The sequence below is a fragment of the Paramisgurnus dabryanus genome, chromosome 21 (assembly GCF_030506205.2).
Source record: "Paramisgurnus dabryanus chromosome 21, PD_genome_1.1, whole genome shotgun sequence".
NCBI lineage: Eukaryota > Metazoa > Chordata > Actinopteri > Cypriniformes > Cobitidae > Paramisgurnus > Paramisgurnus dabryanus.
Window position 1 is genome coordinate 4654475 of NC_133357.1, and position 21935 is coordinate 4676409.

A 21935-nucleotide genomic window follows, 5' to 3' on the forward strand; every position below is an offset into this window, starting at 1 on the left:
CAATGCGTACACTTAATCTTTGTACAGCGTGTCGTGAATGTGTTAGCATTTAGCCTAGCCCCATTCATTCCTTAGGATCCAAACAGGGATTAATTTAAAAAGCCACTAAACGCTTACATGTTTTCCCTATTTAAAGACTGTTACATGAGTAATTACACAAAAACACGTAAAACGTGGCAATTTTGTAAGCAGATAAAAAATGAGAACTATATTGTATGAGGGAAGAACAGTTAGTTTGCAACACTTCTTCTTTCTCATTTTTTATCCACTTAGAAAATCATTTATTTTGTGGCACCATACTTACTCGTGTAACTACTCATGTAAAAGTCTTTAAATAGGGAAAACATGGAAGTGTTTGGTGGCTTCTAAATTCATCCCTGTTTGGATCCTAAGGAATGAATGGGGCTAGGCTAAATGCTAACACATTCACAACATGCTGTACAAAAATGAAATGCACGCATTGAAAAATATAGGCATGTATTAATTTGTCTAAGTTGAGGTAAGAAGATAGTAAAATATAGAAAAAATGGTGGTGTTTTCCTTTAAGCACTTCAAGTTGCTTTGAATAACAGCGTCTGCCAGATTTATAGTAAATGTAATACTGCTGATTTTGTACAACTAAATAATACTACAGTAGTTATTTTAGATGTTACCACATATGTACACATATAAAGATGTTTTTACAGTGTATGGTATTGTAGATAAATAAGGTAATACAATAATATTTTATACTTCAAAATAATTAAATGATAAATATACACTTTAATTTTATTACCATAATCATTAATAATCTATTATTTGTGCATGCACGTGTGTCTCATCAGTATACAGAGACATGTGATGCATCTCAGACGTTGCCTCTGTTTTATCTGATGTAATGATAACAGGCGCTGAGCATGCTTCATTCTCTTCATGTGTGTATAATTTGTCACGCTGCTCAAACCAAACATGGACCTTCAGATGGTCTTTTCCTGTTCCTCCTCACATCATAAACATCTCACCCCGCTGTACACACTTCATTTCTCCAGTTCTCTTTCCATCTGTCCTAGTTTTAGTGGTATCATTTTGCAAGAGACTTCAGTGCTGAGTGAAACCTGGTGTTGCTCTTCGCATTATTAACATCCAGACAGAAACGTTAAGTTTACAGGGTGTCTTCCAGTCTTCCTTTTATCCCTTAGGTTTAATGCTGACTCACGATTTCATCTAAACTCTTCATCCTGGTCAGTTTCAGAGAGTCTTTTATCTGCCGTTGTCAGAACATTTAAAAAGATATGGATGTGTGTGTTGAAACATTCCCCATCCCTGCCCCCGGTTTCCATAAACAAAGAGGAAACGGGGTCATTTGGCAAATAACGTAAACATAGAATAACATCTGTTTATAGCATGTTGAGAAATTATGAAGGTTGAGAATTACAAGCACTTTAATGCATTATTAAAAATGGTCCCGCGGGAAATTCCTCAGTTCCTGTTAAACTTTTTTTTATTAATCTGGCTCTACGTCTGTTCAACCTTTGCTAATGCATATGAGAGCTCTTCAATTGATTGTTTACAGTAAAAAATAAATAAAATAAAATAAACAGTCCTAAAGTTGTCAGAAGTATCATCGGACAAATAACCTTTCCCTCTGCAGTACACTGATAAAATGATTCATTCAATTTACTAAATTTTTTTAAGGTAAGTGGTTGCAATCAATTTAGTAATGGACTTTTGTTTTTTTAAAGGAACACGCCGACATTATGGGAATTTAGCTTATTCACCGTATCCCCCAGAGTTAGATAAGTCCATACATTCCTTTAAAATGTTTGCGTTATTTTGTCACTTATTGGGAGCAGTATGCTAGCTGGAGCCATTTATTTCCAGTCTTTGTGCTAAGCTAAGCTAGCCGGTGTTGCTTCAGACAGAGTTACAGCACGCACAGAGATGAAAAAGGTATGTATGGACTTATCTAACTCTGGGGGATACGGTGAATAAGCTAAATTCTCAAAATGTGGGGGTGTTCCTTTAAACAAAAGTTTTTTGTTTTGTTTTGTTTTTCTATTGTTTTGTTTGTTTGTTTGTTTAAATGTAGCTTAAATAAATTGATTGCGACCACTTACCTTAAAAAAATGTAGTAAATTGAATTGATCATTTTTTTCAGTGTATAGCTCTCAGTCGTCTCATTTGCATTTAAAGGGCACCTATTGTCTGATTCACGATTTTTCGTTTCTTTTGGTGTGTATTAGTATGGTTAGGATTGTAGGCAACAGTTTACTACAAAATCCATGCATTTGAGGAAGAGAGTGACATCTGGAGCTACAAAAATGTACGGTATGTGGAAAACAATGTGTTTTTTAACCATAAACCATGTGAACACATGGAATTATACTAAATACACAAAATAACGTTGTTTTTTTGCAATGCAATAGGTGCACTTTAAAAATGTTGATGTCAATGATATTCATTGCCTTTGGTCGTTGCGAGTCTCGTGACCAAACGTAGTGCGTAGTTTCAGCAATTAAATGCAAAGCCTTATATCATTAAAAATTAAGGTTTTAACTGAACTGTTATCTCAGATGTCAATATCTAATGGCTTAGATCAAAATTGTCAAGCATTTTTTCAAATTATTTTACATAGTTTGGTAAGTGCAGCTTTTATTAGTCACATCAATAATCCTGTTTCTTCCTCATAAATGTGCACATGAAAATATAAGTAAAATAAATAGTCCTTTCTTCATTCTTTGGGTAATATTGCTTATGGTTTGTGCTTTTTATTATAAAGAATTCCTACAAAGTATGTTGTCTCCCAAAAACTTGTGTCTTTTTTGTCACATCCATAACGCATGCATGTTTCCCTTATCTAAAACAGAAAACACATGAGTATATACTGATATTTTTCTGATGTCTGGATTCTATAATCAGGGATTTAGGAAAATAGACCAATGATTCAATATATTGGTAATAAATGCATTCTTTGAGAAATTGTGTTTTGGACTGGAAATGTCATAATGCTAGAATTGCTCATACTGTATATAAAAGCTTTATACAGTTTGAATGATTTTTTTTAATTCCTTTCCTAGATCTTGACAGTTCATGGTAACTACTTTTAAATTTCACCGCTGAAAAAAAAACAGAGAAAGAGAGTGAGAAGGAACAATGACAGGATTTTAATTTTTATATGAAGAATCAGATCAAGATTTTCATAATGCACAGATGCACCAGTCGCAATCTGGAGAGCGTCCATCATATGCAGGAGAAAGTTTATGATAAGCATTATGTCATCTATATTTCTGATGTGTATGTAGCTGTAAATGTGGCTATAAACTAATAATGTCTTTACCTTTCAAGACTTTGAGTTCTTCTGTGCCTGATCTACCTCTGAATCACATGAAAATAGATATGACAGATAAATTAATGATGGCTGGGATTACTCACACCCCTCGTACCCCAAACTGAGCAGAATGGCCCGAGATGACTAAGAATGATATGTAAATATTTTATTGAATATAACTCACGGAAATAAATGTGGAAGTCGGTACGTATGTCTTCTGCTAATGGGAATGGATACAAACAGTCTGCATGAATGATTTTGGTTTTGGCCTCCTGTACAATTTTGGAAGCTTAGATAGCTTAAATTAAAGTGTAAAGTATTCATTTTCATCCACTGAAGTGGATATACAGTACTTCTTTTGGTAATAAACCTCCCTCTGCTCAAAAATCAAGAACATCCCGGGCTTTTGTGAGATTTAAAATATTTAAGGCATGGATCATTTGAACATAAATAACCCAGAAATGGTCAAAATATTTAAAAAATTATAATTAATATACTTTTTTAGTATTCTGCAACATTTTTATGTATTGCATGTGCACTACTGTCAATGGTTTAGGGTCACTTCTTCATTTATATTTTCCACATTTTAGAGTATTGATAAATTCTTTAAAATAAGTTTGGGGATGATGTTGTAGTATCTAAAATAACTTATGATAAATTAAAACTGTTATATTTCAGTGTAATCACACCTTGTCTAGAATTTGCAAAAATTATCTTTTGACATTTTGTCGACCAGGTCTCACCCTGAGATGCTTTTTAACAATTTTAATCTTTAAAGAGTTCACATCTGTAGGCTCTTATTGGCAGATTTCTCTTTGTTGTTTTTTTGTCCTAAGGTTCTGCATTTCAAAATATAAATATCTAATAAATTTGAATTAAAATGTTTTGTTTTGTAATGACAGAAATGAATATGTTGACACAATTATTTAGGCTATAGTATACAACATTATTCAATTTTTTTTTTTTTAAGATCAATAGAAACATTTCATTAAAGTGAACCTTATGTTTTGTACAGTAGTAAGTCCCAGGTAAGGTAAAACACTTTAAACCACCTTCAGTTTTAAAGTAATGCTGTAACCAGTGATCTATGAAATACCTGGTCACGTACTCTCAGTAGTATGAATAATGCAGCATGGATGCCCCCTTGTGTTCATTTAATGCAGCTGCAGTCAAACTTCTGCCAGACAGTCAACAATTAAAACTCCTCTCTGCGTCTCTGAGCTCCAAGATGTCTTGTGACAGCCTGCAGCCATTAAGCAGCTGTGTGCATCTGCCGGGCTCAGCTGGGTTAAAATGAAGTGACAGGGCCCTTCATCTCCATATTGTCCCTCATGTCTCACAGGGGAACATGGAGAGAATTGCCGATACACACACATATGGTCCATGGGTTTAGAAACTACAGTTTATGTGCACAAAGAATGAAGTGAATTTTTATTTCATTCGACAAGATAGCACATGTGAGATTTTAGCTTATCCAAAACAGGCCAAATATATGATATTTGCTTGTTATCATTAAATAGATATCATGTAACAGTGGAAAGTCTAAACTATGAATTTAGTGCAAACATTAGATTAAGTGAAGTTGACTCTACTATGCTTTGGTCAGTGTTTGCTTTTAAGAGTAAAGAGATATATATGAAAATCTCTAACTCCTAGTTTCCATCGACCCAGAAGGTTACATGAATCAGTGATTTTGAAATGACAGCAAGCATTAGGAACAGATCTGAGCCAAAGCTGCAATAGTAAACTCAATATTTATTATATCAGAATTCCCTATAGTGTCAAAAAAGTGATGAAGATTTTTAAAGCATAAAATAACCTTTGATTGTCACATTTTTTCTTATCATTCATAATCTTTCTAAATTATTTGGTGTGAGGATAAGCTGCTCATTTATTTAAGTAAATATACAGTCCTATTCTGTTTTTTATTATATACATTAATGCATTTGACAGGCACGTTTATCCAAAGTGCATTCCTTGTTTTAGAGTATATGTGTGTTCACTGGGATTCAAAACTGGATCTAAGTGAGCTACAGTAGAGGAGGACTACACATTTATTATACTGCATTACATATTTGGAGCGTTTATTCATAAAGTCTCCATAAAATCAAAATGGAGTTTTTTGCTTTAATTATGATATGCTAGGCTTAAGGATATCTATAAACTAGTTTGTTACAAAACATGGACAAAACCCATATTGGAAAGATTTAAACATTTCAAACTTACAGTCTCTCACTTCCACCAATAGGGTTCAATAATTTATGACATCATTCTGCAATTTATTGACTCTCAAAATTATCCATAACAAAAAAATTGGTTATAAAATTACTTTTGCAAGAGTTATAGCTAACTGAAAAGTAAATTTTATTATATTTTTTTCATTTTCATTTTTTTTTCATACCAATTCTACCCCTAAAACATAAGTTTAAGAAAGACATATCAGCTGCTTTTTTGCTCTTTGCACTTGAAAACAATCCCCCCACAGTTTAAAGATGCCGTTTAATTTTGGTTTGTATTTTAAAAATGTAAATTTAGGATGGCAGTGTTAACTGTGAAGCTTATTTAATACATTTGATTATTTTCTTAGTCCAGTTTCACATTCATAAATGCAATTTTTTAAGCCCTTATTCTCATAAGTCTTCAAATAATTATAAAATTACATTTATTTTGTAATTATTTGTAACTATTTAATTATTTGCCATTTCTAACTAATATTAATATAAAATCTATAAAGCTCTGTAGATCTATAATTCTGTAAATCTCTGATTTAAAAGTCATGTGTCTCTATGAATGTGTCTTTTTTTCTTCTTTCTTTGGCTCTAAAATGTTTTTATTGTATAGTACTTTTTTGTTCAAAGCATACTTAATAGGTGTTTTTTAATACTACAAATAACATATTCCCACAATCTCCCTGAGTGTACTGTATCTTCTCGTCGTTCATCTCTTCCGACAGCAGGTGGCGATGTTGCGCTTGACCATCTGAGCGCGTGTGCCGTCGAAGAAGTGATGTTTAGTGTCAAAAACTGCAGGACAAATACACAAATAAGAACAACTAATGAAGCTTCTAAAGGTTTTAAAATACTTTTCTACTTTTACGTCTCCAGAAGATAATCAACAATAATCAAATCGCTGTAAGTGCACGAGACGGGAAGTCCGGCCATATACAGTAACGTTACATCTTCATTCACATGGCATCATTCAACACAGAAGGTAAATAACAGCTCATCTATTTCAATATAAACATACTATCTTATAAAGGATAACAATAAAACGTTCTGTGCAATGCAGCTAGATCCTTTTATTAGTGTATTATAAACGAGACACACAGTAACATCAATCATTATATAATGAAAGTATGTATTACAATTGCTTAAAGATTTATATAATATGTACATATGGTTTTATTTATATTGCACACATGGATGTAGACTTAATAGCTTTACAAACAAGTTTTTTGATTTATGGTTAATTTTATTTGCATGGTACTACTTACAATTCATAGGTATACCTTACCATGGTTCATCTTCAAAGATACTTTTATTTTGTAATTTATAAATACTTTTGCTTTATATTAAAGGGTTACCAGATCTGTCATGCTTGCCTTTACTTTGCTATTATTGAAATGTCATTCACTGTAAACATTTCTACTTTTTGAGTTATTTTCTGTATCCTCACGTTTGTTTTTTATGTTTTATGCAAGTGAGTCCAGACATCCACATCTGCGGTTTATGCAAACAGCAGTACAACAACGTTGAACTTTTCTTCGCCCACAAGCAAACCAACTGTCAGATCACTTCAACTTATATATCAGGCCAAAATGCACTTTCTAATGGTAAGTTTGATGCCGTGTTGACTGTGCAAACACATAATTTTCACTTCAACTGTTTATGTGTTTAAAAGGTAACCAATCATTTGTACTTACAGAGTCAAAAGTTAAAAAGAACCTCCACCAGAAAACTTCCTCCAAAAAGCTGAAACCCGCACTAACTCAAAAAAGACACATATGTACCTTCTCAGGTTTGTTGTCAATAACCAAGCATTGCGTTTTTATCTTAAGTATAAACTTTCACTGTAGGGATGCTTTAATTTTTGTTTGTCCCTAGGCTGTACATTCAAAACCCAGTATGGCCAAAAAGACATGGAGAGGCATATATTAACACACACGGGTAAGTGATCTGCTGGATGTGTTTCTGTTCCCAACTTTAGAGATCTGATATCAAATCAGACTCGTTTTTTACAGGTGAAAGACCGTTTGAGTGTGAACTCTGTCACAAACGTTTCAGTCGGCGAGATAAACTCAATCTTCACAGCCGTCTGCACACCGGAGAGAAGCCGCACAAGTGTAAACACTGCCCTTACGCCGCGGCCGACAGCAGCAGTCTGAAGAAGCATCTCCGTATCCATGTCGATGAAAGGCCCTTTCACTGTCAGATATGCCCGTACGCCAGCCGAAACTCCAGCCAGCTCACCGTTCACCTGCGCTCTCACACAGGTAAGGACAGCTAAGGTTTATGCACCACAGTCAGCATGAGCTTTCCTGAACCACAAGTGCAACAAGACTTTTGCATGTAGTGGGTGCGGTCACACACACAATTTTTCAGACGTTGCTCCGAATATGGGCAGGGGGCGCTTTGTCCATCTGTGCCTTTTAGTGGAGAAAGGTCACGCTGTAAAGTTCCGATGGTCTATTGCTCACATGTCTTTACGTAATACAAATTCGCAGGTCAGAGTTCACCAGACTTAAACTACTAAGAAATGCAAAGTATCTTGGTTCTGGCTAGAAGGGATACAGCACACGCTGAAATCTCATCGGATGAGTGTTGTTTTAATCTTAATCCTGCCTCCAAGCATAACCCTAAACCCAACATTTTATAGGATTTAGGCTGTAGCTGTATTCTATCTAGCCAGAACCGCTGTTTTCATCCTAATCCTACCCCCAAACCCTAATCTCAACATTTTATACAGGATTAGGTCGTAGCTGTATCCCATCTAGCCAGAACCGTTATTTCATCCTAATCCCACCCCCAAACCAAACCCTAATCTCAACATTTCACGGGATTATGTCGTAGTTGTGTCCCATCTAGCCAGAACCGTTATTTCATTTTAATCCCACCCCCAAACCAAACCCTAATCTCAACATTTCACAGGATTAGATCGTAGCTGTGTCCCATCTAGCCACAACCGCTGTTTTCATCCTAATCCTACCCCCAAACCCTAATCTCAACATTTTATACAGGATTAGGTCGTAGCTGTATCCCATCTAGCCAGAACCGTTATTTCATCCTAATCCCACCCCCAAACCAAACCCTAATCTCAACATTTCACGGGATTATGTCGTAGTTGTGTCCCATCTAGCCAGAACCGTTATTTCATTTTAATCCCACCCCCAAACCAAACCCTAATCTCAACATTTCACAGGATTAGATCATAGCTGTGTCCCATCTAGCCACAACCGCTGTTTTCATCCTAATCCTACCCCCAAACCAAACCCTAATCTCAACATTTCACGGGATTAGGTCATAGCTGTATCCCATCTAGCCAGAACCATTATTTCATCCTAATCCCACCCTCAAACCAAACCCTAATCTCAACATTTCACGGGATTAGGTCATAGCTGTGTCCCATCTAGCCAGAACCGCTGTTTTCATCCTAATCCCACCCTCAAACCAAACCCTAATCTCAACATTTCAAGGGATTAGGTCGTAGCTGTATCCCATCTAGCCAGAATCACTGTTTTCATCCTAATCCTACCCCCAAACCAAACCCTAAACCCAACATTTCAAGGGATTAAGTCGTAGCTGTATCCCATCTAGCCAGAATCGCTTTTTTCATCCTAATTCTACCCCCTAACCAAACCCTAATCTCAACATTTCACGGGATTAGGTCGTAGCTGTGTCCCATCTAGCCAGAACCGTTATTTCATCCTAACCTAACCCAACCCCAAACCAAACCCTAATCTTAACATTTCACGGGATTAGGTCGTAGCTGTGTTCCATCTAGCCAGAACCGTTATTTCATCCTAATCCCACCCCCAAACCAAACCCTAATCTCAACATTTCACTGGATTAGGTCATAGCTGTATCCCATCTAGCCAGAACCATTATTTCATCCTAATCCCACCCTCAAACCAAACCCTAATCTCAACATTTCAAGGGATTAGGTCGTAGCTGTATCCCATCTAGCCAGAATCACTGTTTTCATCCTAATCCTACCCCCAAACCAAACCCTAAACCCAACATTTCAAGGGATTAAGTCGTAGCTGTATCCCATCTAGCCAGAATCGCTTTTTTCATCCTAATTCTACCCCCTAACCAAACCCTAATCTCAACATTTCACAGGATTAGGTCGTAGCTGTGTCCCATCTAGCCAGAACCGTTATTTCATCCTAACCTAACACCAAACCAAACCCTAATCTCAACATTTCACGGGATTAGGTCGTAGCTGTGTCCCATCTAGCCAGAACCGTTATTTCATCCTAATCCCACCCCCAAACCAAACCCTAATCTCAACATTTCACGGGATTAGGTAGTAGCTGTGTCCCATCTAGCCAGAACCACTGTTTTCATCCTAATCCCACCCCCAAACCAAACCCTAAACCCAAAATTTCAAGGGATTAAGTTGTAGCTGTATCCCATCTAGCCAGAATCGCTTTTTTCATCCTAATTCTACCCCTTAACCAAACCCTAATCTCAACATTTCACAGGATTAGGTCGTAGCTGTGTCCCATCTAGCCAGAACCGTTATTTCATCCTAACATAACACCAAACCAAACCCTAATCTCAACATTTCACGGGATTAGGTCGTAGCTGTATCCCATTCTAGCCAGAACCGCTGTTTTCATCCTAATCCTACCCCCAAACCCTCATCTCAACATTTTACGGGATTAGGTCGTAGCTGTATCCCATCTAGCCAGAACCACTGTTTTCATCCTAATCCTACCCCCAAACCAAACCCTAAACCCAACATATCACGGGATTAGGTCGTAGCTGTGTCCCATCTAGCCGCAAACGCTGTTTTCATCCTAATCCTACCCCCAAACCCAGCCGTAGCTGTATCCCATCTAGCAAAAACCATATATATCTTTGCACGGTGTAACTTTGCACGAGCGCGCATTTAAAGATTATTGTAGTGATTTGTTTAAATTTTTTGTAAATAACTTTTATTTTATTTAACAAGAATCTGTTTTTAAATTTTTTATATTTTCATTTAAAAAATAACAATAAGAACCGATAAGAATATTTATCACAATATCTTAGAGTAGTTACAGCATTAAAATCTTACTGATACCGATCTCTCAAAACATTTGATCTTAGTTTTACTTTTTAACTTTATTTTCTGGATATTAAGTTCAAACAAATTAGCGTCGCACACCTGAAGTAGATGGGTGCGTAGGATAAGAAGACACAAAGTCTCATAACATACACAAAGGCGATTCCCGCACACTATCTGCTTGCTGAAATAGTTTTTAATAATCGTTGCGTTGCATAGTTTAGATCTTACGATCTTCCTCAGGCAACTGGATATTAAGTTAAAATTTATTAACATCAGATTTCTGTTGTAAAATTGTAATATATTAATATTTAAATCATATCTTTGCCTGTTTCCTCCTCAGGTGACGCCCCGTTCCAGTGTAATCAATGCAATGCCAAATTCAAGATCAACTCTGACCTGAAGCGCCACAGTCGAGTGCACTCCGGCGAGAAACCTTATAAGTGTGATCTCTGTGAGTATCGCTGCGCCATGAAAGCCAACTTAAAATCGCACGTTCATCTTAAGCATAGCGCCGGCGACGCGTTTCGTTGCTCTGAATGTGACTTTCAATGTCCCACCAAAGCCGCCCTGCGACACCATTCACGCCAGCACCAACCTGCCCAGCCTCTGCAGTGCAGCGAGTGCAGTTACTCATGCTCCAGCAAGGGAGCGCTCAAGATACACGAGCGGGTGCACTCGGACGAGCGGCCCTTTAAATGCGACCACTGTCCGTTTGCCAGTAAGCAGCGTAGTAATTTGTTAATTCACAGACGGAAGTGTCACGCGGATAGTCCGGAAAGACGGAGTAAGACGGGGAGAGGGAGTGGGGCTGGGGAGGAGCCTCCCAAATCTCTCAGCTCACGTTACCGAGCAAGATTGGAGGCGTCACGAGCGTTTCGTTGCGACTTGTGTGAGGCTTCGTTCGTACGGGAGGATTCGCTTCGTAGCCACAAGAGGCAGCATAACAAAAGCGCAGTGGCACAATCGCAAACCACATCTGTTACCAAACAGGATGCAAACCGAGCCCAAGTCACACCTGCATACACCGGAACGCATTTAAAGATCATCGCTAAGACCGGAGACGTTCTGCTCGGTCCCCATGAGCACAACGTCCTTTTAAACGGCCTCCTTACACCCGTACATCACATTTCTGCATCAACACCAGAGGGCGCCCTTGAGCACCGGACGGTGCTGCTTACTCAGATCGGCAGCAGTGAGGTAAGCACATTTGAGACGGGTGATGCTGCTCCCCCTAATCAAAACTACATCGCCTCCTGCTCCGCCTCGTCTTCAGACGGCACCCATGCTTTCATCACTTCCTGTTCGGACCTGGAAAGCCTCCACACGCTTATCCAGCAGGGCGGCACTGAAGTTACAGTGGTGACAGAGGCAAGTCCCTCGACCGCCAACGCAAAACCTCTGAACATTGATGGATCTCAGGATGTTTTGAAGCAAGTCATATCAGAAGATAATTTAAATATGGGTCCAGCGGGGACCATTCTCTTTCAAAGTATTCCTCTGTCTACTAACATATACCATCTGTCTCCTCACCAAATATTTTCAGACACCAATACAGTGGACATCAGTGAGGAGTTATAGTGCAAAGTATTAACAAACTTTTGTACAGTTTAGTTTTTGTTGAAGGGGTCAGAGATGTATGTGTGTTTTCATTTCTTTGTACCTCACTGCTACCCTCACATTTTATTGGAATTACAGTATTCCTGGAAACAAAAATTGACTCTTTTTATTGCCTTCTGTTCACCTACTAGTATAAACTTAGGATGGCATTAAAGGGATACTCCAGCCAAATATTAACCCATGATTTATTCACCCTCAAGCAATCTGAGATACACATGTTCAACATCTTTCTGATGAACACTTTTGAAGTTATTTTAGTTAATGTCCTTGCTCTTCCAAGCTTATAATGGTAAAAACAGGGATCAGGGAATAACAACTTACCTTAAACCCCAAAATAATGCATCAGAAGTAATCTTCACAGAAGTAAACCACACGGCTCCAAGAGGTTAACTCTTTCAACTCCATTGACAAGTTAACACTCTTCAAAACGATTCCTTGCCAATGACGAGTATTTCCGGCTTTCCGCAATATCGCGATTATTCACCAGGTGGCGATCTTCCACAACTTATGCAGCCCGAAAGTAACGCCTCACTTAAAAGAGTAAGAACTGTGTATGTTTTGAGGATCGCGCTGAATCTGATCTCTATTAAAAGTCCTTCAGAAAAATTTTATTATCTCAGTTTTTGCTCAAAATTTGTTGTTTTTGAAGAAAACTACCCATATTTGAGAGGTGATAACGATGGTATGATGGAAAAAGTTTTTTTTGAAAGCAGAGGGTCTGTTCTTTCATTTGATATATTGTATGTTTATATATTTAACATTTTCTGAAAGTCATTAAACTTTTGTAAAAATCATGAAAAAGGCTGGCGCTGGCTGGCAACTAAAAAAAAACCATGTTGGCGGCAAAAGAGTTAATAAATGTCATTTGCGGGTAATTGATGCAATTTTGTACGAAAAATATCCATATTTCACATTTTATAAACTGTAATAACTAGCTTCCGATAATGACACCATCTTGGACTCAATTTCCCAGATAGTTTTAGTGTAGTGAGCGTTGGTTGCCATCGTAGACTGTAAAAAAAGATGGACGACGTCTGTTCGCTCTCTTCCATTGGTGAAAGGTGAACCCGCCAGTGTCCCTGGCGGGTTCGGGACTAACGATTTCGGGACTAGTCCTGCGCAGTAGTGAGCAGGAAGTAAAGACGCGAAATCAAGACCCCGCCCTCGCTCTCGCAGAATGTGTGTCTCACACGATATCACAGCTGTCAATCATGACATGACACCACAGTTTTTATATCATTAAATAACTAACTAAACACCAACTTATTTTAAAAACAAACATTTGAATTTAGATCAGCGTGATAAAAACTACAGTAAATGACAGAAACCAGCTTTGGAAAAAAGATAATTGAAGTGTAATTAAATTTTTTTGTTGGTCTCAAGTCCCATTAAATAACATGGGGAGGCGGGGTTTATGACCTATACTGGGACCAGTCACTGGGGGGCGATCGAGACGTTTTGGCAATATAACATGTGTTCATGTTTCTTGAAAAAATTGACTTATCTCTATAGCGCTGTCTTAAAAATGGGCTGAAGTCTTCCTCGTTCTATGAAGTCCCTCCTTCAGAAATACATAACATGTTCTGATTGTGTGGTTTGTTTAGTGTGTTGTGATTCGACAGCAGCTTAGCTTAGCAGAGCCGTTTGAGCTTAGTTGGCGACTGACGTATTCATGTGGGCGGAGTTTAGTCAAAAACTCTTTTATTGATGTCATTCAATCGGGAAGTAGAGGGCTGTAGTCCAAACGGCAAATTGCTGTAGGCTTTGAAAGGGGAATTCTGTTAAAGAAAATATATCGCCTGGCAGTGAAATTTGAGTTTTATAATTTTGGAGGTATTATTTATGCTCTAACAGCAACATTACCAACCTGATCTCACGAATTTCCGTGGCATAGTCACGGAATTTTTTGCTCATTTTTCCGTGGCATTCTCACGGATCTCCGCATATTTCTGTGGCCCTGCCACGGACTTTCTTTTCCGTGGCATTCTCACGGATTGGTTACTCAACTGTTTTGTCCTATTTTCTTACCATTGTCGCTTCGGTTTAGGGTTAGATTTACATAAAATGACATCCCTACCCAAACCCAACTCTAACCCCAACGCCAGGTGACAATTGATTAAAGTTTAGAAAATATAAAAGAATACATCAGAAAAAATTGTATAAACCAATACTTAAAGTGACATACTAACGCAAACACCAAATCTAACCCTAAACCGAAGCGACAATGGTTTGAAAATAGGAAAAAGCAGGTGAGTAACCAATCCGTGAGAATGCCACGGAAAAGAAAATCCGTGGCAGGGCCACGGAAATATGCGGAGATCCGTGAGAATGCCACGGAAAAATGAGCAAATAATTCCGTGACTATCCCACGGAACTTTGTGAGATAATGTTGAACATTACACACCAACTAAAGTTTGAAAAATGGGATCAGGAATAACGTGACCTTCAAGTTAACTAAGCATTACATTCTCAAGGCTTAAGGCAGCATATTACAACAAATTAAGAATAATAGTCAACTTTATAATTGTATATATGTTGAAATAAGACACATTTTAATGACAGATGCAGCCTAGAAATGCGACCTGAGTCCGGATTGAGAATGGCCATAGTTTAAAAATCTCAATGTGCAAGCCAGAAATTAAGCTGTGTTTTTCACAAAGGCCTACTAAAGGGTTAATGGTGCCACATGGTGATCAACAGTAAAAATGACAAATTTTATATCTTAGCAAAAGGAAAAACCGCCACTAATCAAGAATGCATGATTATTTGGTGTCATGGCTTTGCAATCAAAAAAATTTGTTGTAATGGAAGTCAATGAGGCAAAAAATCCACAAACAACTAATTAGGGAGAAAAAAATAAAACAAAGCCAACGTTTTTACTAATCTTTGACAAGCCCAAGACTGTGATAAAGGTAAAAGAAAATCCAGTCCACAATCACTTTTTTTATTTAAAATCAGTAATTGTGTGTATTTTTCCCCAAATCAGTGACATCACTTATGAACTTGGTAACTAAAGAGTTAAAATCATGGAAATTTTGTAAACATTTGGTAGTTTTGATCAGTACTAAGGGTGATTAACAGCTTTATGCAAAAAAAAAAATGGATACATTTTTACAACCGTTTAATTTTTTTTTTTTTTTTTGTACACGAACAACCCAAAAGAGTAATGAATTTGCCCACGGTATATTGTTGAGTTTTGGGAAAATTTCAAAGCATTTTCTCAAAATATGTGTCAATATAAGGTTTGTCACCAAAAAGCATTCCATTTGCTGAAGGTTGAGGTTGAGTAAATCATGCAGTAATTTTGATATTTGGCTGGAGTGTCCCTTTAAGCTCAGGCTGCGCCCAAATACCCACACTTGCGGTATTGGCCACTCAAGAACACATGCACGTGATCGGAAGTAAGTGCGCTACCCATGTCTTAAAGGGGTCATAGCGTGAACATCTAACTTTTCCATGTTTGAGTGCTATAATGGGTCCCCAGTGCTTTGATTATTACTCCAGAATAAGAGTATAGTTCCTAGCCATATCGCCTAGAAAAAATCGCAACTTTTAATTTTCCGTCAGTCTTCGTACACGATGTAACTACAGAAGAGTCAAGTTTTAAATAGGAAAAATATCTAAACTCTTTGGTTATTTTTTTAGCGCAATGCTAATGGTCTAATCAGATTCAATGAATTATGCTAAGCTATGCTAAAAGTGGTAGCGCCAGACCCAGAGATCAGCTGAATGGATTTCAAAACGGTAAAAATCAAATGTTTAACTCTAATGGAGCTAGGAAATGAGTTTTTTTTTTTAAATCAGTGGAGTGTCTCTTTAACCCACACTAAACTAACCCACACTTCGGAGTGGTATTCAATGCTAACTAAACGTATCCCATCATGCATCATGTTCTTGATGTAAATCGTGAGACTTTTGCCCAAACCTTACGAGAAGTTAATATGTATATTATTAAAACGAAAAGTGTTGGACTTTTTATTGGTGCAAGCATTGCGTTTTTTTGTAAAAAAATCTGCAACCGCTTTTATCACATAATTATAAATAACATTAATTGTGTTGTTTATTCAGGGAATATTAAATAAACAATAAACTTTTATAAAGCTGTATGCAGAAAATGAGTTTTTTTAAAATTCTCTTTCCGAAAGTTTAAGATAAGTGTAGATAACAATCTTCAAGTTCAGCAAATGTTCATTTCAGATTGTTTGTGTGTTCATTTTACGTTTTTGTGCAAATTGCTGCCACTATCTGCATTGAAATTTTTATGCTTGCTAGGTGTGTCCCATCAGGTGAATAATTTTACATGCACGCTTGGAATCTTCACAGCCACTAAAACACTAAAATACAAGAAAATATGTCATGTGAGTAGTCAAGTGGTCAAGTGTATTTGGATACAGCCCAAGTAAGTCAATTATGCAGTAAAACCTTTTGTTGTCTGTAGAGGGCAGCGCAACGTAACGCCACACAGACTTCCCCGTCATATACTGTGCAGCCAAACCGGTCTGTGTTTTCCCCAGGTTAGACATTAGTCATCCCTTATCTCCACTAATCTGCGGCTTTTAGTGTATTTTAGGACATAAATGTTCCATAAGCAGATATTACTCGTACCATCTTTGATTTCAGACCTGTAGCTGATATCCACCTTGCAGCAGTTAACCAGTGTCTACATACGCATGTGAATTATCGCATTTCCTGCGCTGGCAGTTACGAGATAGGATCTTTCAGGCAGTTGTAGAGATGCAGATGGAGGCACATGAAATATGACTGCACTGTTTGGCTTGTGCGTGCATATGTCTGACCACCAGCCTCCTATCAGGCCATTTCCCCCGCCACAAAGCCTGAGTACAAGCCCACGCTGAGCTCATCCTCGCAGATAAAGACTGTGGCCTCTTCCTCTCGCTGGGTACATGAGGTGAAGAACACCTGTTTGTTCTTATACCAACAACACTCGTGTTTTTTTTATTATTGTATGTACAGTTTTGATGAATGTCCCTTAAACAGAACCACTGCTAAAATTGAACTCGTGTAACTTTTTGGTGCATAAGCAATTTCAGTTTTATTGGTATGACATTTGCAATTATACATTTGCAGCGAATGCATTTATTAAACTGTGAAAAATAGTTTTACTCGTTTAATCATTTACAAGTCATTTCAATTATCTTGACAAGGGATAAGTTGCTGTAACTTAAGTTGCTTTAGTTGAAATGACTTGTAAATTCAAGTTGATTAAACTTAAAGGGACACTGCACTTTTTTCAAAAATACGCTCATTTTCCAGCTGCCCTAGAGTTAAACTTTGATTTTTACCGTTTTGGGATCCATTCAGCCGATCTCCGGCTCTGGCGGTACCACTTTTAGCATAGCTTAGCATAATTCATTGAATATGATTACCATTAGCATCTCGCTCAAAAATTACCAAACAGTTTTAATATTTTTCCTGTTTAAAACTTGACTCTTCTGTAGTTACATTGTGTACTAAGAATGACTGAAAATTGAAAGATTTTCTAGGCCGATATGGCTAGAAAATATAATCTCAAACTGGCGTTATAATCAAGGACTTTGTAGGAAGCGCAATAATATTACACAGCACCCGAAAATAGTCCTCTTGGTAACTTTCAATAGTCCCTTTAAAAATAATTTTTTTACAGTGTACTAATATATTGAACCATCTGTTTATGTTTTCCTAAACCCTTGATGATAAGACTTCAGAAAAACATCACGTATTATAATTCGATTAGGGAAACATGCACGCATTATAGATGTGACAAAACAGGACACAAGTTTTTGGGAGATAACATACTTTGTAATTAAAAGGCATAAACCAGAAGCAATGATTTCCAACAAATGAAGTAAGGACGGCTCTTTAAAGAAAATTTAATATTTTTTTATTTTAATTTTCATCTGTTCAGTTATGAAGAACAACAACGTTATGGACGTGACAATTCTGAAATTTGCACTATGAAAAATAATAAACGAAAAGGCTTTAAAACTCTAACAGAAACTTTGCATGGGTATTTCAGCCACTAAATATTGACATTTAAGATATCACTGTGGTTAAATACATTGGGTTAAAACTAGTGGTCGACTGATATGGGGGTTTTTTATGGCGGATGCAATACCAATATTACGAAAGCTGTTTGGCCGATATGAAGCTGACATAACAGAAATGTTATTACAGTTAATAAGAGACAAAAAGAAAATTTGTGAAACTAAAAAAACATTTGTTATACATTACATTTATGATAGACATAATTAATGTGGATATGACATCTCACGGTACTGTTTGAATAAGTGTGTTAAACTAATATGGGTTTGTGTGTGACACAACAAAACGTCATGTTAAAAAGTGAATAATGATTGGTCATTTAGCTTTACATTGAGTGACACTGAGTGTCTTTTCATTTCGAACATCAAATTTAAGTAATAAAGAAATTTACTGGCCAATTGAAAAGATTTATCGGCCAATGCCGATAATCAAAAAAAGCCAAATACCGGCTAATGTATCGGCCTATTGTCCTATATATAGTTAAAACTATACTTTTCATAATAAGGTTGACATTTGCATTGAATTGCAACGCATGTTTATTACGTGCAATACATGTTACTTAGTTCTTCCTGTAGCACAATTGAAAGAGCATTGCGTGGGCAACACAATGGTGGGTTCGAGGCCCAGCGAACATTCATGCTGTTTTTATATAGTATGTATTGAATGCACTGTAAGCCTCTTTGGGTATAAGCACCTGCCAGATGCATAAAAATGTAAATGTAAAACGTTGAGAGTAGTTTTTGTTCTATGCAAATCTAAATCTCATATAGTTCATTGAATTGTTCAAAGGTGACTTTGAATGAAAGACGCAGACAGGATCTGGTGGTGTTTCATTTGTTTGACTACATTTTTATTAGATTTTTACAATAAGTATAATATAATTTGCATGAAAGTTACTTAAACAATCCCTCGAATTAGTGTAAAGATTAAGATCTTAGCATTTTTCACTTTATTATTGTACAGTTGACCATCGGTCATCAGTTCAGTTTTTTCTTTATTCATTGACCAGATTTAATTCTTTACAGTCAAAGTCCCTTTGGGGAAGTCGTGACATTTGGTTATTTCATAGTCTTGCAAGACTACAGTCCAATTTACTTGAATGTGGAAAGACTGATGTCTCTAAAATCTTGTGCTAAAATCACACTTAAAGTCACAATGATATTGAAATTAAAACCTTTATTTTTTTGGGAATATTGTGGTATATTTTACAAATGACTTATCTTTGAGCTTCACTATTATTTTAACTCTTTCCCCACCAATTTTTGTTTAAAAAAATTTTGCAAGCACCAGCCTTTTTAGATTTTCACAAAAGTTTAATGCCGTCTAATAAAGTTTCTTCTTTAAATATATAAACATACAATATATCAAATGAAAGAATAGACCCTCTGCTTTAAAAACAAAACATTTTATCCGTTTCATTTGTTCTCTTTTATCACCTCTCAAATATGGGTAGGTTTCTTTAAAAATACAAATTTTTGAGCAAAAATCTGAGATAATTCCATTTTTGTAACAGAATTTTGATAGCGATCAGATTCAGAATGATGATTAACACATACACAGAGTTTTTACTGTTTTTGAATCAATGTATGCTAAAGTGTTTTATAAGTTGGGTAGGAGCACCACCTAGTGGATAATAGCGGAAATACAGATTGTCGTAAAAACTTGTCAGGAAAGTATCTTTGGCAAGGAAACGTTTTCTCTTTATTGACAAGATAAATAATAAATAATCTTTAATCAAAAATGCAAATGTCCTCCTCGAACCGATCTCTCTTTATTTCCGATCATTTGGTAAGGCAGGTGGGCGCGGTCTGGGAAAAGATTGCAGAAGTTAGCAAATAGAAACATGACCCAACTTCCAACGATCCAATCAATTCTCGATGTACAAATTCAAGTCCAGCCCTACCTTTTTAAAGGTCCCGTTCTTTCTGTGTTTTTGAAGCTTTGATTGTGTTTATGGTGCACAATATATCATGTGTTCATGTTTCACGTGTAAAAAACGTGGTATTTTTCACACAATGTACTTATATGTATACCGTTGTTTTCACTGTCCTCAAAACGGGCTGATGTCTTCCTTGTTCTATGAAGTCCCTCCATTAAGAAATACTTATCGAGTTCTGATTGTGTAGTTTGTTTACTGTGTTGTGATTCGACAGCAGCTTAGCTTGCCGTTAGCTTAGCTGGTGACTGAAGTATTCCTGTGGAAACAGAAATACGTTTTTATAAGCTGTCGACCCCAAAAAACGAACGTTTAAAGACACAAAAGTGGAAAACAGGCAACTTTTCATAGTACTACTATTAGTAGAACTGCCGCCCACTAGAGGGTAGTGATGGGAGAAATGAAGCTTTTTTGAAGCTTCGAATCAATTGAACCAATTGCTTCGAAAATTGATCCAGTTTTTTGAAGATGTTCGAAACACCACACACGCTGGCGACCCCTGCTGGTCAAAATAGTGTAAAAGCAGATATGTCCAAACATTTACACTTTTTTAACAAAATAATAGCAAGATTTGTATCAAAATATATTAAAAAAATTATTTATCTTAATTAAGACATAGTTAAAAGTCTATTATGTGTTTTTAGTTTTATTTAGAGCAAACAAATCATTAAAACTAACTACACTTTTAAATATGCACATTTTTGTCATTAAATCTCTCTATAAACAAAAAGTAGACAAAATGCTAGTGTTATTAGTCAGAAGGATAAATGTTTATGAACTTTCATAATAAAACTGACCCGAGTTAACCTAAACATATTAGACACTGGTCATGTGATCAACTCCCCCTAGTGGTGAACCATCGGATTTTCGAAACGTTTCGAAACAGTTATGACGTAATGAAGCCTCGTTTGCTAAAATCACGTGACTTGGGCCAGTTTGAAACAAGCTCCGAACCACTGATTCGAAACAAAAGATTCGTAAATGTTTCGAAGCCTCATGAAGCAGTGCTTCAAAAACGACCATCACTACTAGAGGGAAACGTAGTAAGCGATCCACTTTTTTCTCGGCTGGGTTTTACGGCTCGACAGCTTATAAAAACTTATTTCTGGGTTTTTTGGCTTGTTAGCTGTACACATTGTCACACAGCGGCTTTCATGCATTATTCTGTTTTTTGTTATAAGCCAGAAATGACAAGGAGGCGGCCTCTCGCAATACAAAGTCAATGGAGACGTTGGATTGTTTTCCCCTCGGTGGGCGTGGTTTTCAAATTAGCATAACTGTGCTCTGTCTCTATGACTCTGTACAGAGCCCCTCCCACAGAGAATCATCAGTCGGTATTGATTGATGATTGGTTATTTTACTGGAAGGTGGGACTTCCTTCGCCAGAGCGGCCTTATTGAACGTTGAATTGTCCCCTATTCATAGTAACAGCAGTGCTCAATCTTTTTACATCCAGTGTCTTTGTTATACATAAAATATACATAAATTATACATAAAATTATTCCATTAGTAAATACAGTCTACTTTATAGTTGTCAGTCACTGTCAGACTGGACTGTTTATTTCCCAATGTCTATCCGTATTACTGTAATGTAGTTAGCCCGCTGACCTGACGTCACTGTCCTTGTGTTTCTAAAAGGATAAGCTGTCCACTGGAAAAAGTCAATATTTGGCGACCTCATTGTCGCCATCTCCCGCTGCATTCTTTAGACGCTCGTGTGTTTGTGTGGAAGTAAAGGCTGGATGAGAGCGAGAGCCGCAG

General features: G+C 36.9%; 1 protein-coding gene across 2 annotated transcripts; it reads left to right on the forward strand.

The window, feature by feature from the left end:
- The first annotated feature begins 6299 nt into the window (after positions 1–6299).
- Positions 6300–12244, forward strand: zfp64 (zinc finger protein 64 homolog (mouse)). Of its 2 annotated transcripts, XM_065286633.2 has the most exons (7): positions 6300–6517; positions 6736–6756; positions 7008–7139; positions 7232–7324; positions 7411–7473; positions 7548–7799; positions 10920–12244. In XM_065286633.2, exons 1-7 carry the CDS (start codon positions 6496–6498, stop codon positions 12155–12157), a joined length of 1821 nt encoding a protein of 606 aa, XP_065142705.1. In that variant the 5' UTR covers positions 6300–6495; the 3' UTR covers positions 12158–12244. The 2 variants fall into 2 exon arrangements, with proteins under 2 accessions (XP_065142705.1, XP_065142706.1); XM_065286634.2 differs by lacking the exon at positions 6736–6756.
- The last annotated feature ends 9691 nt before the right edge of the window (positions 12245–21935 follow it).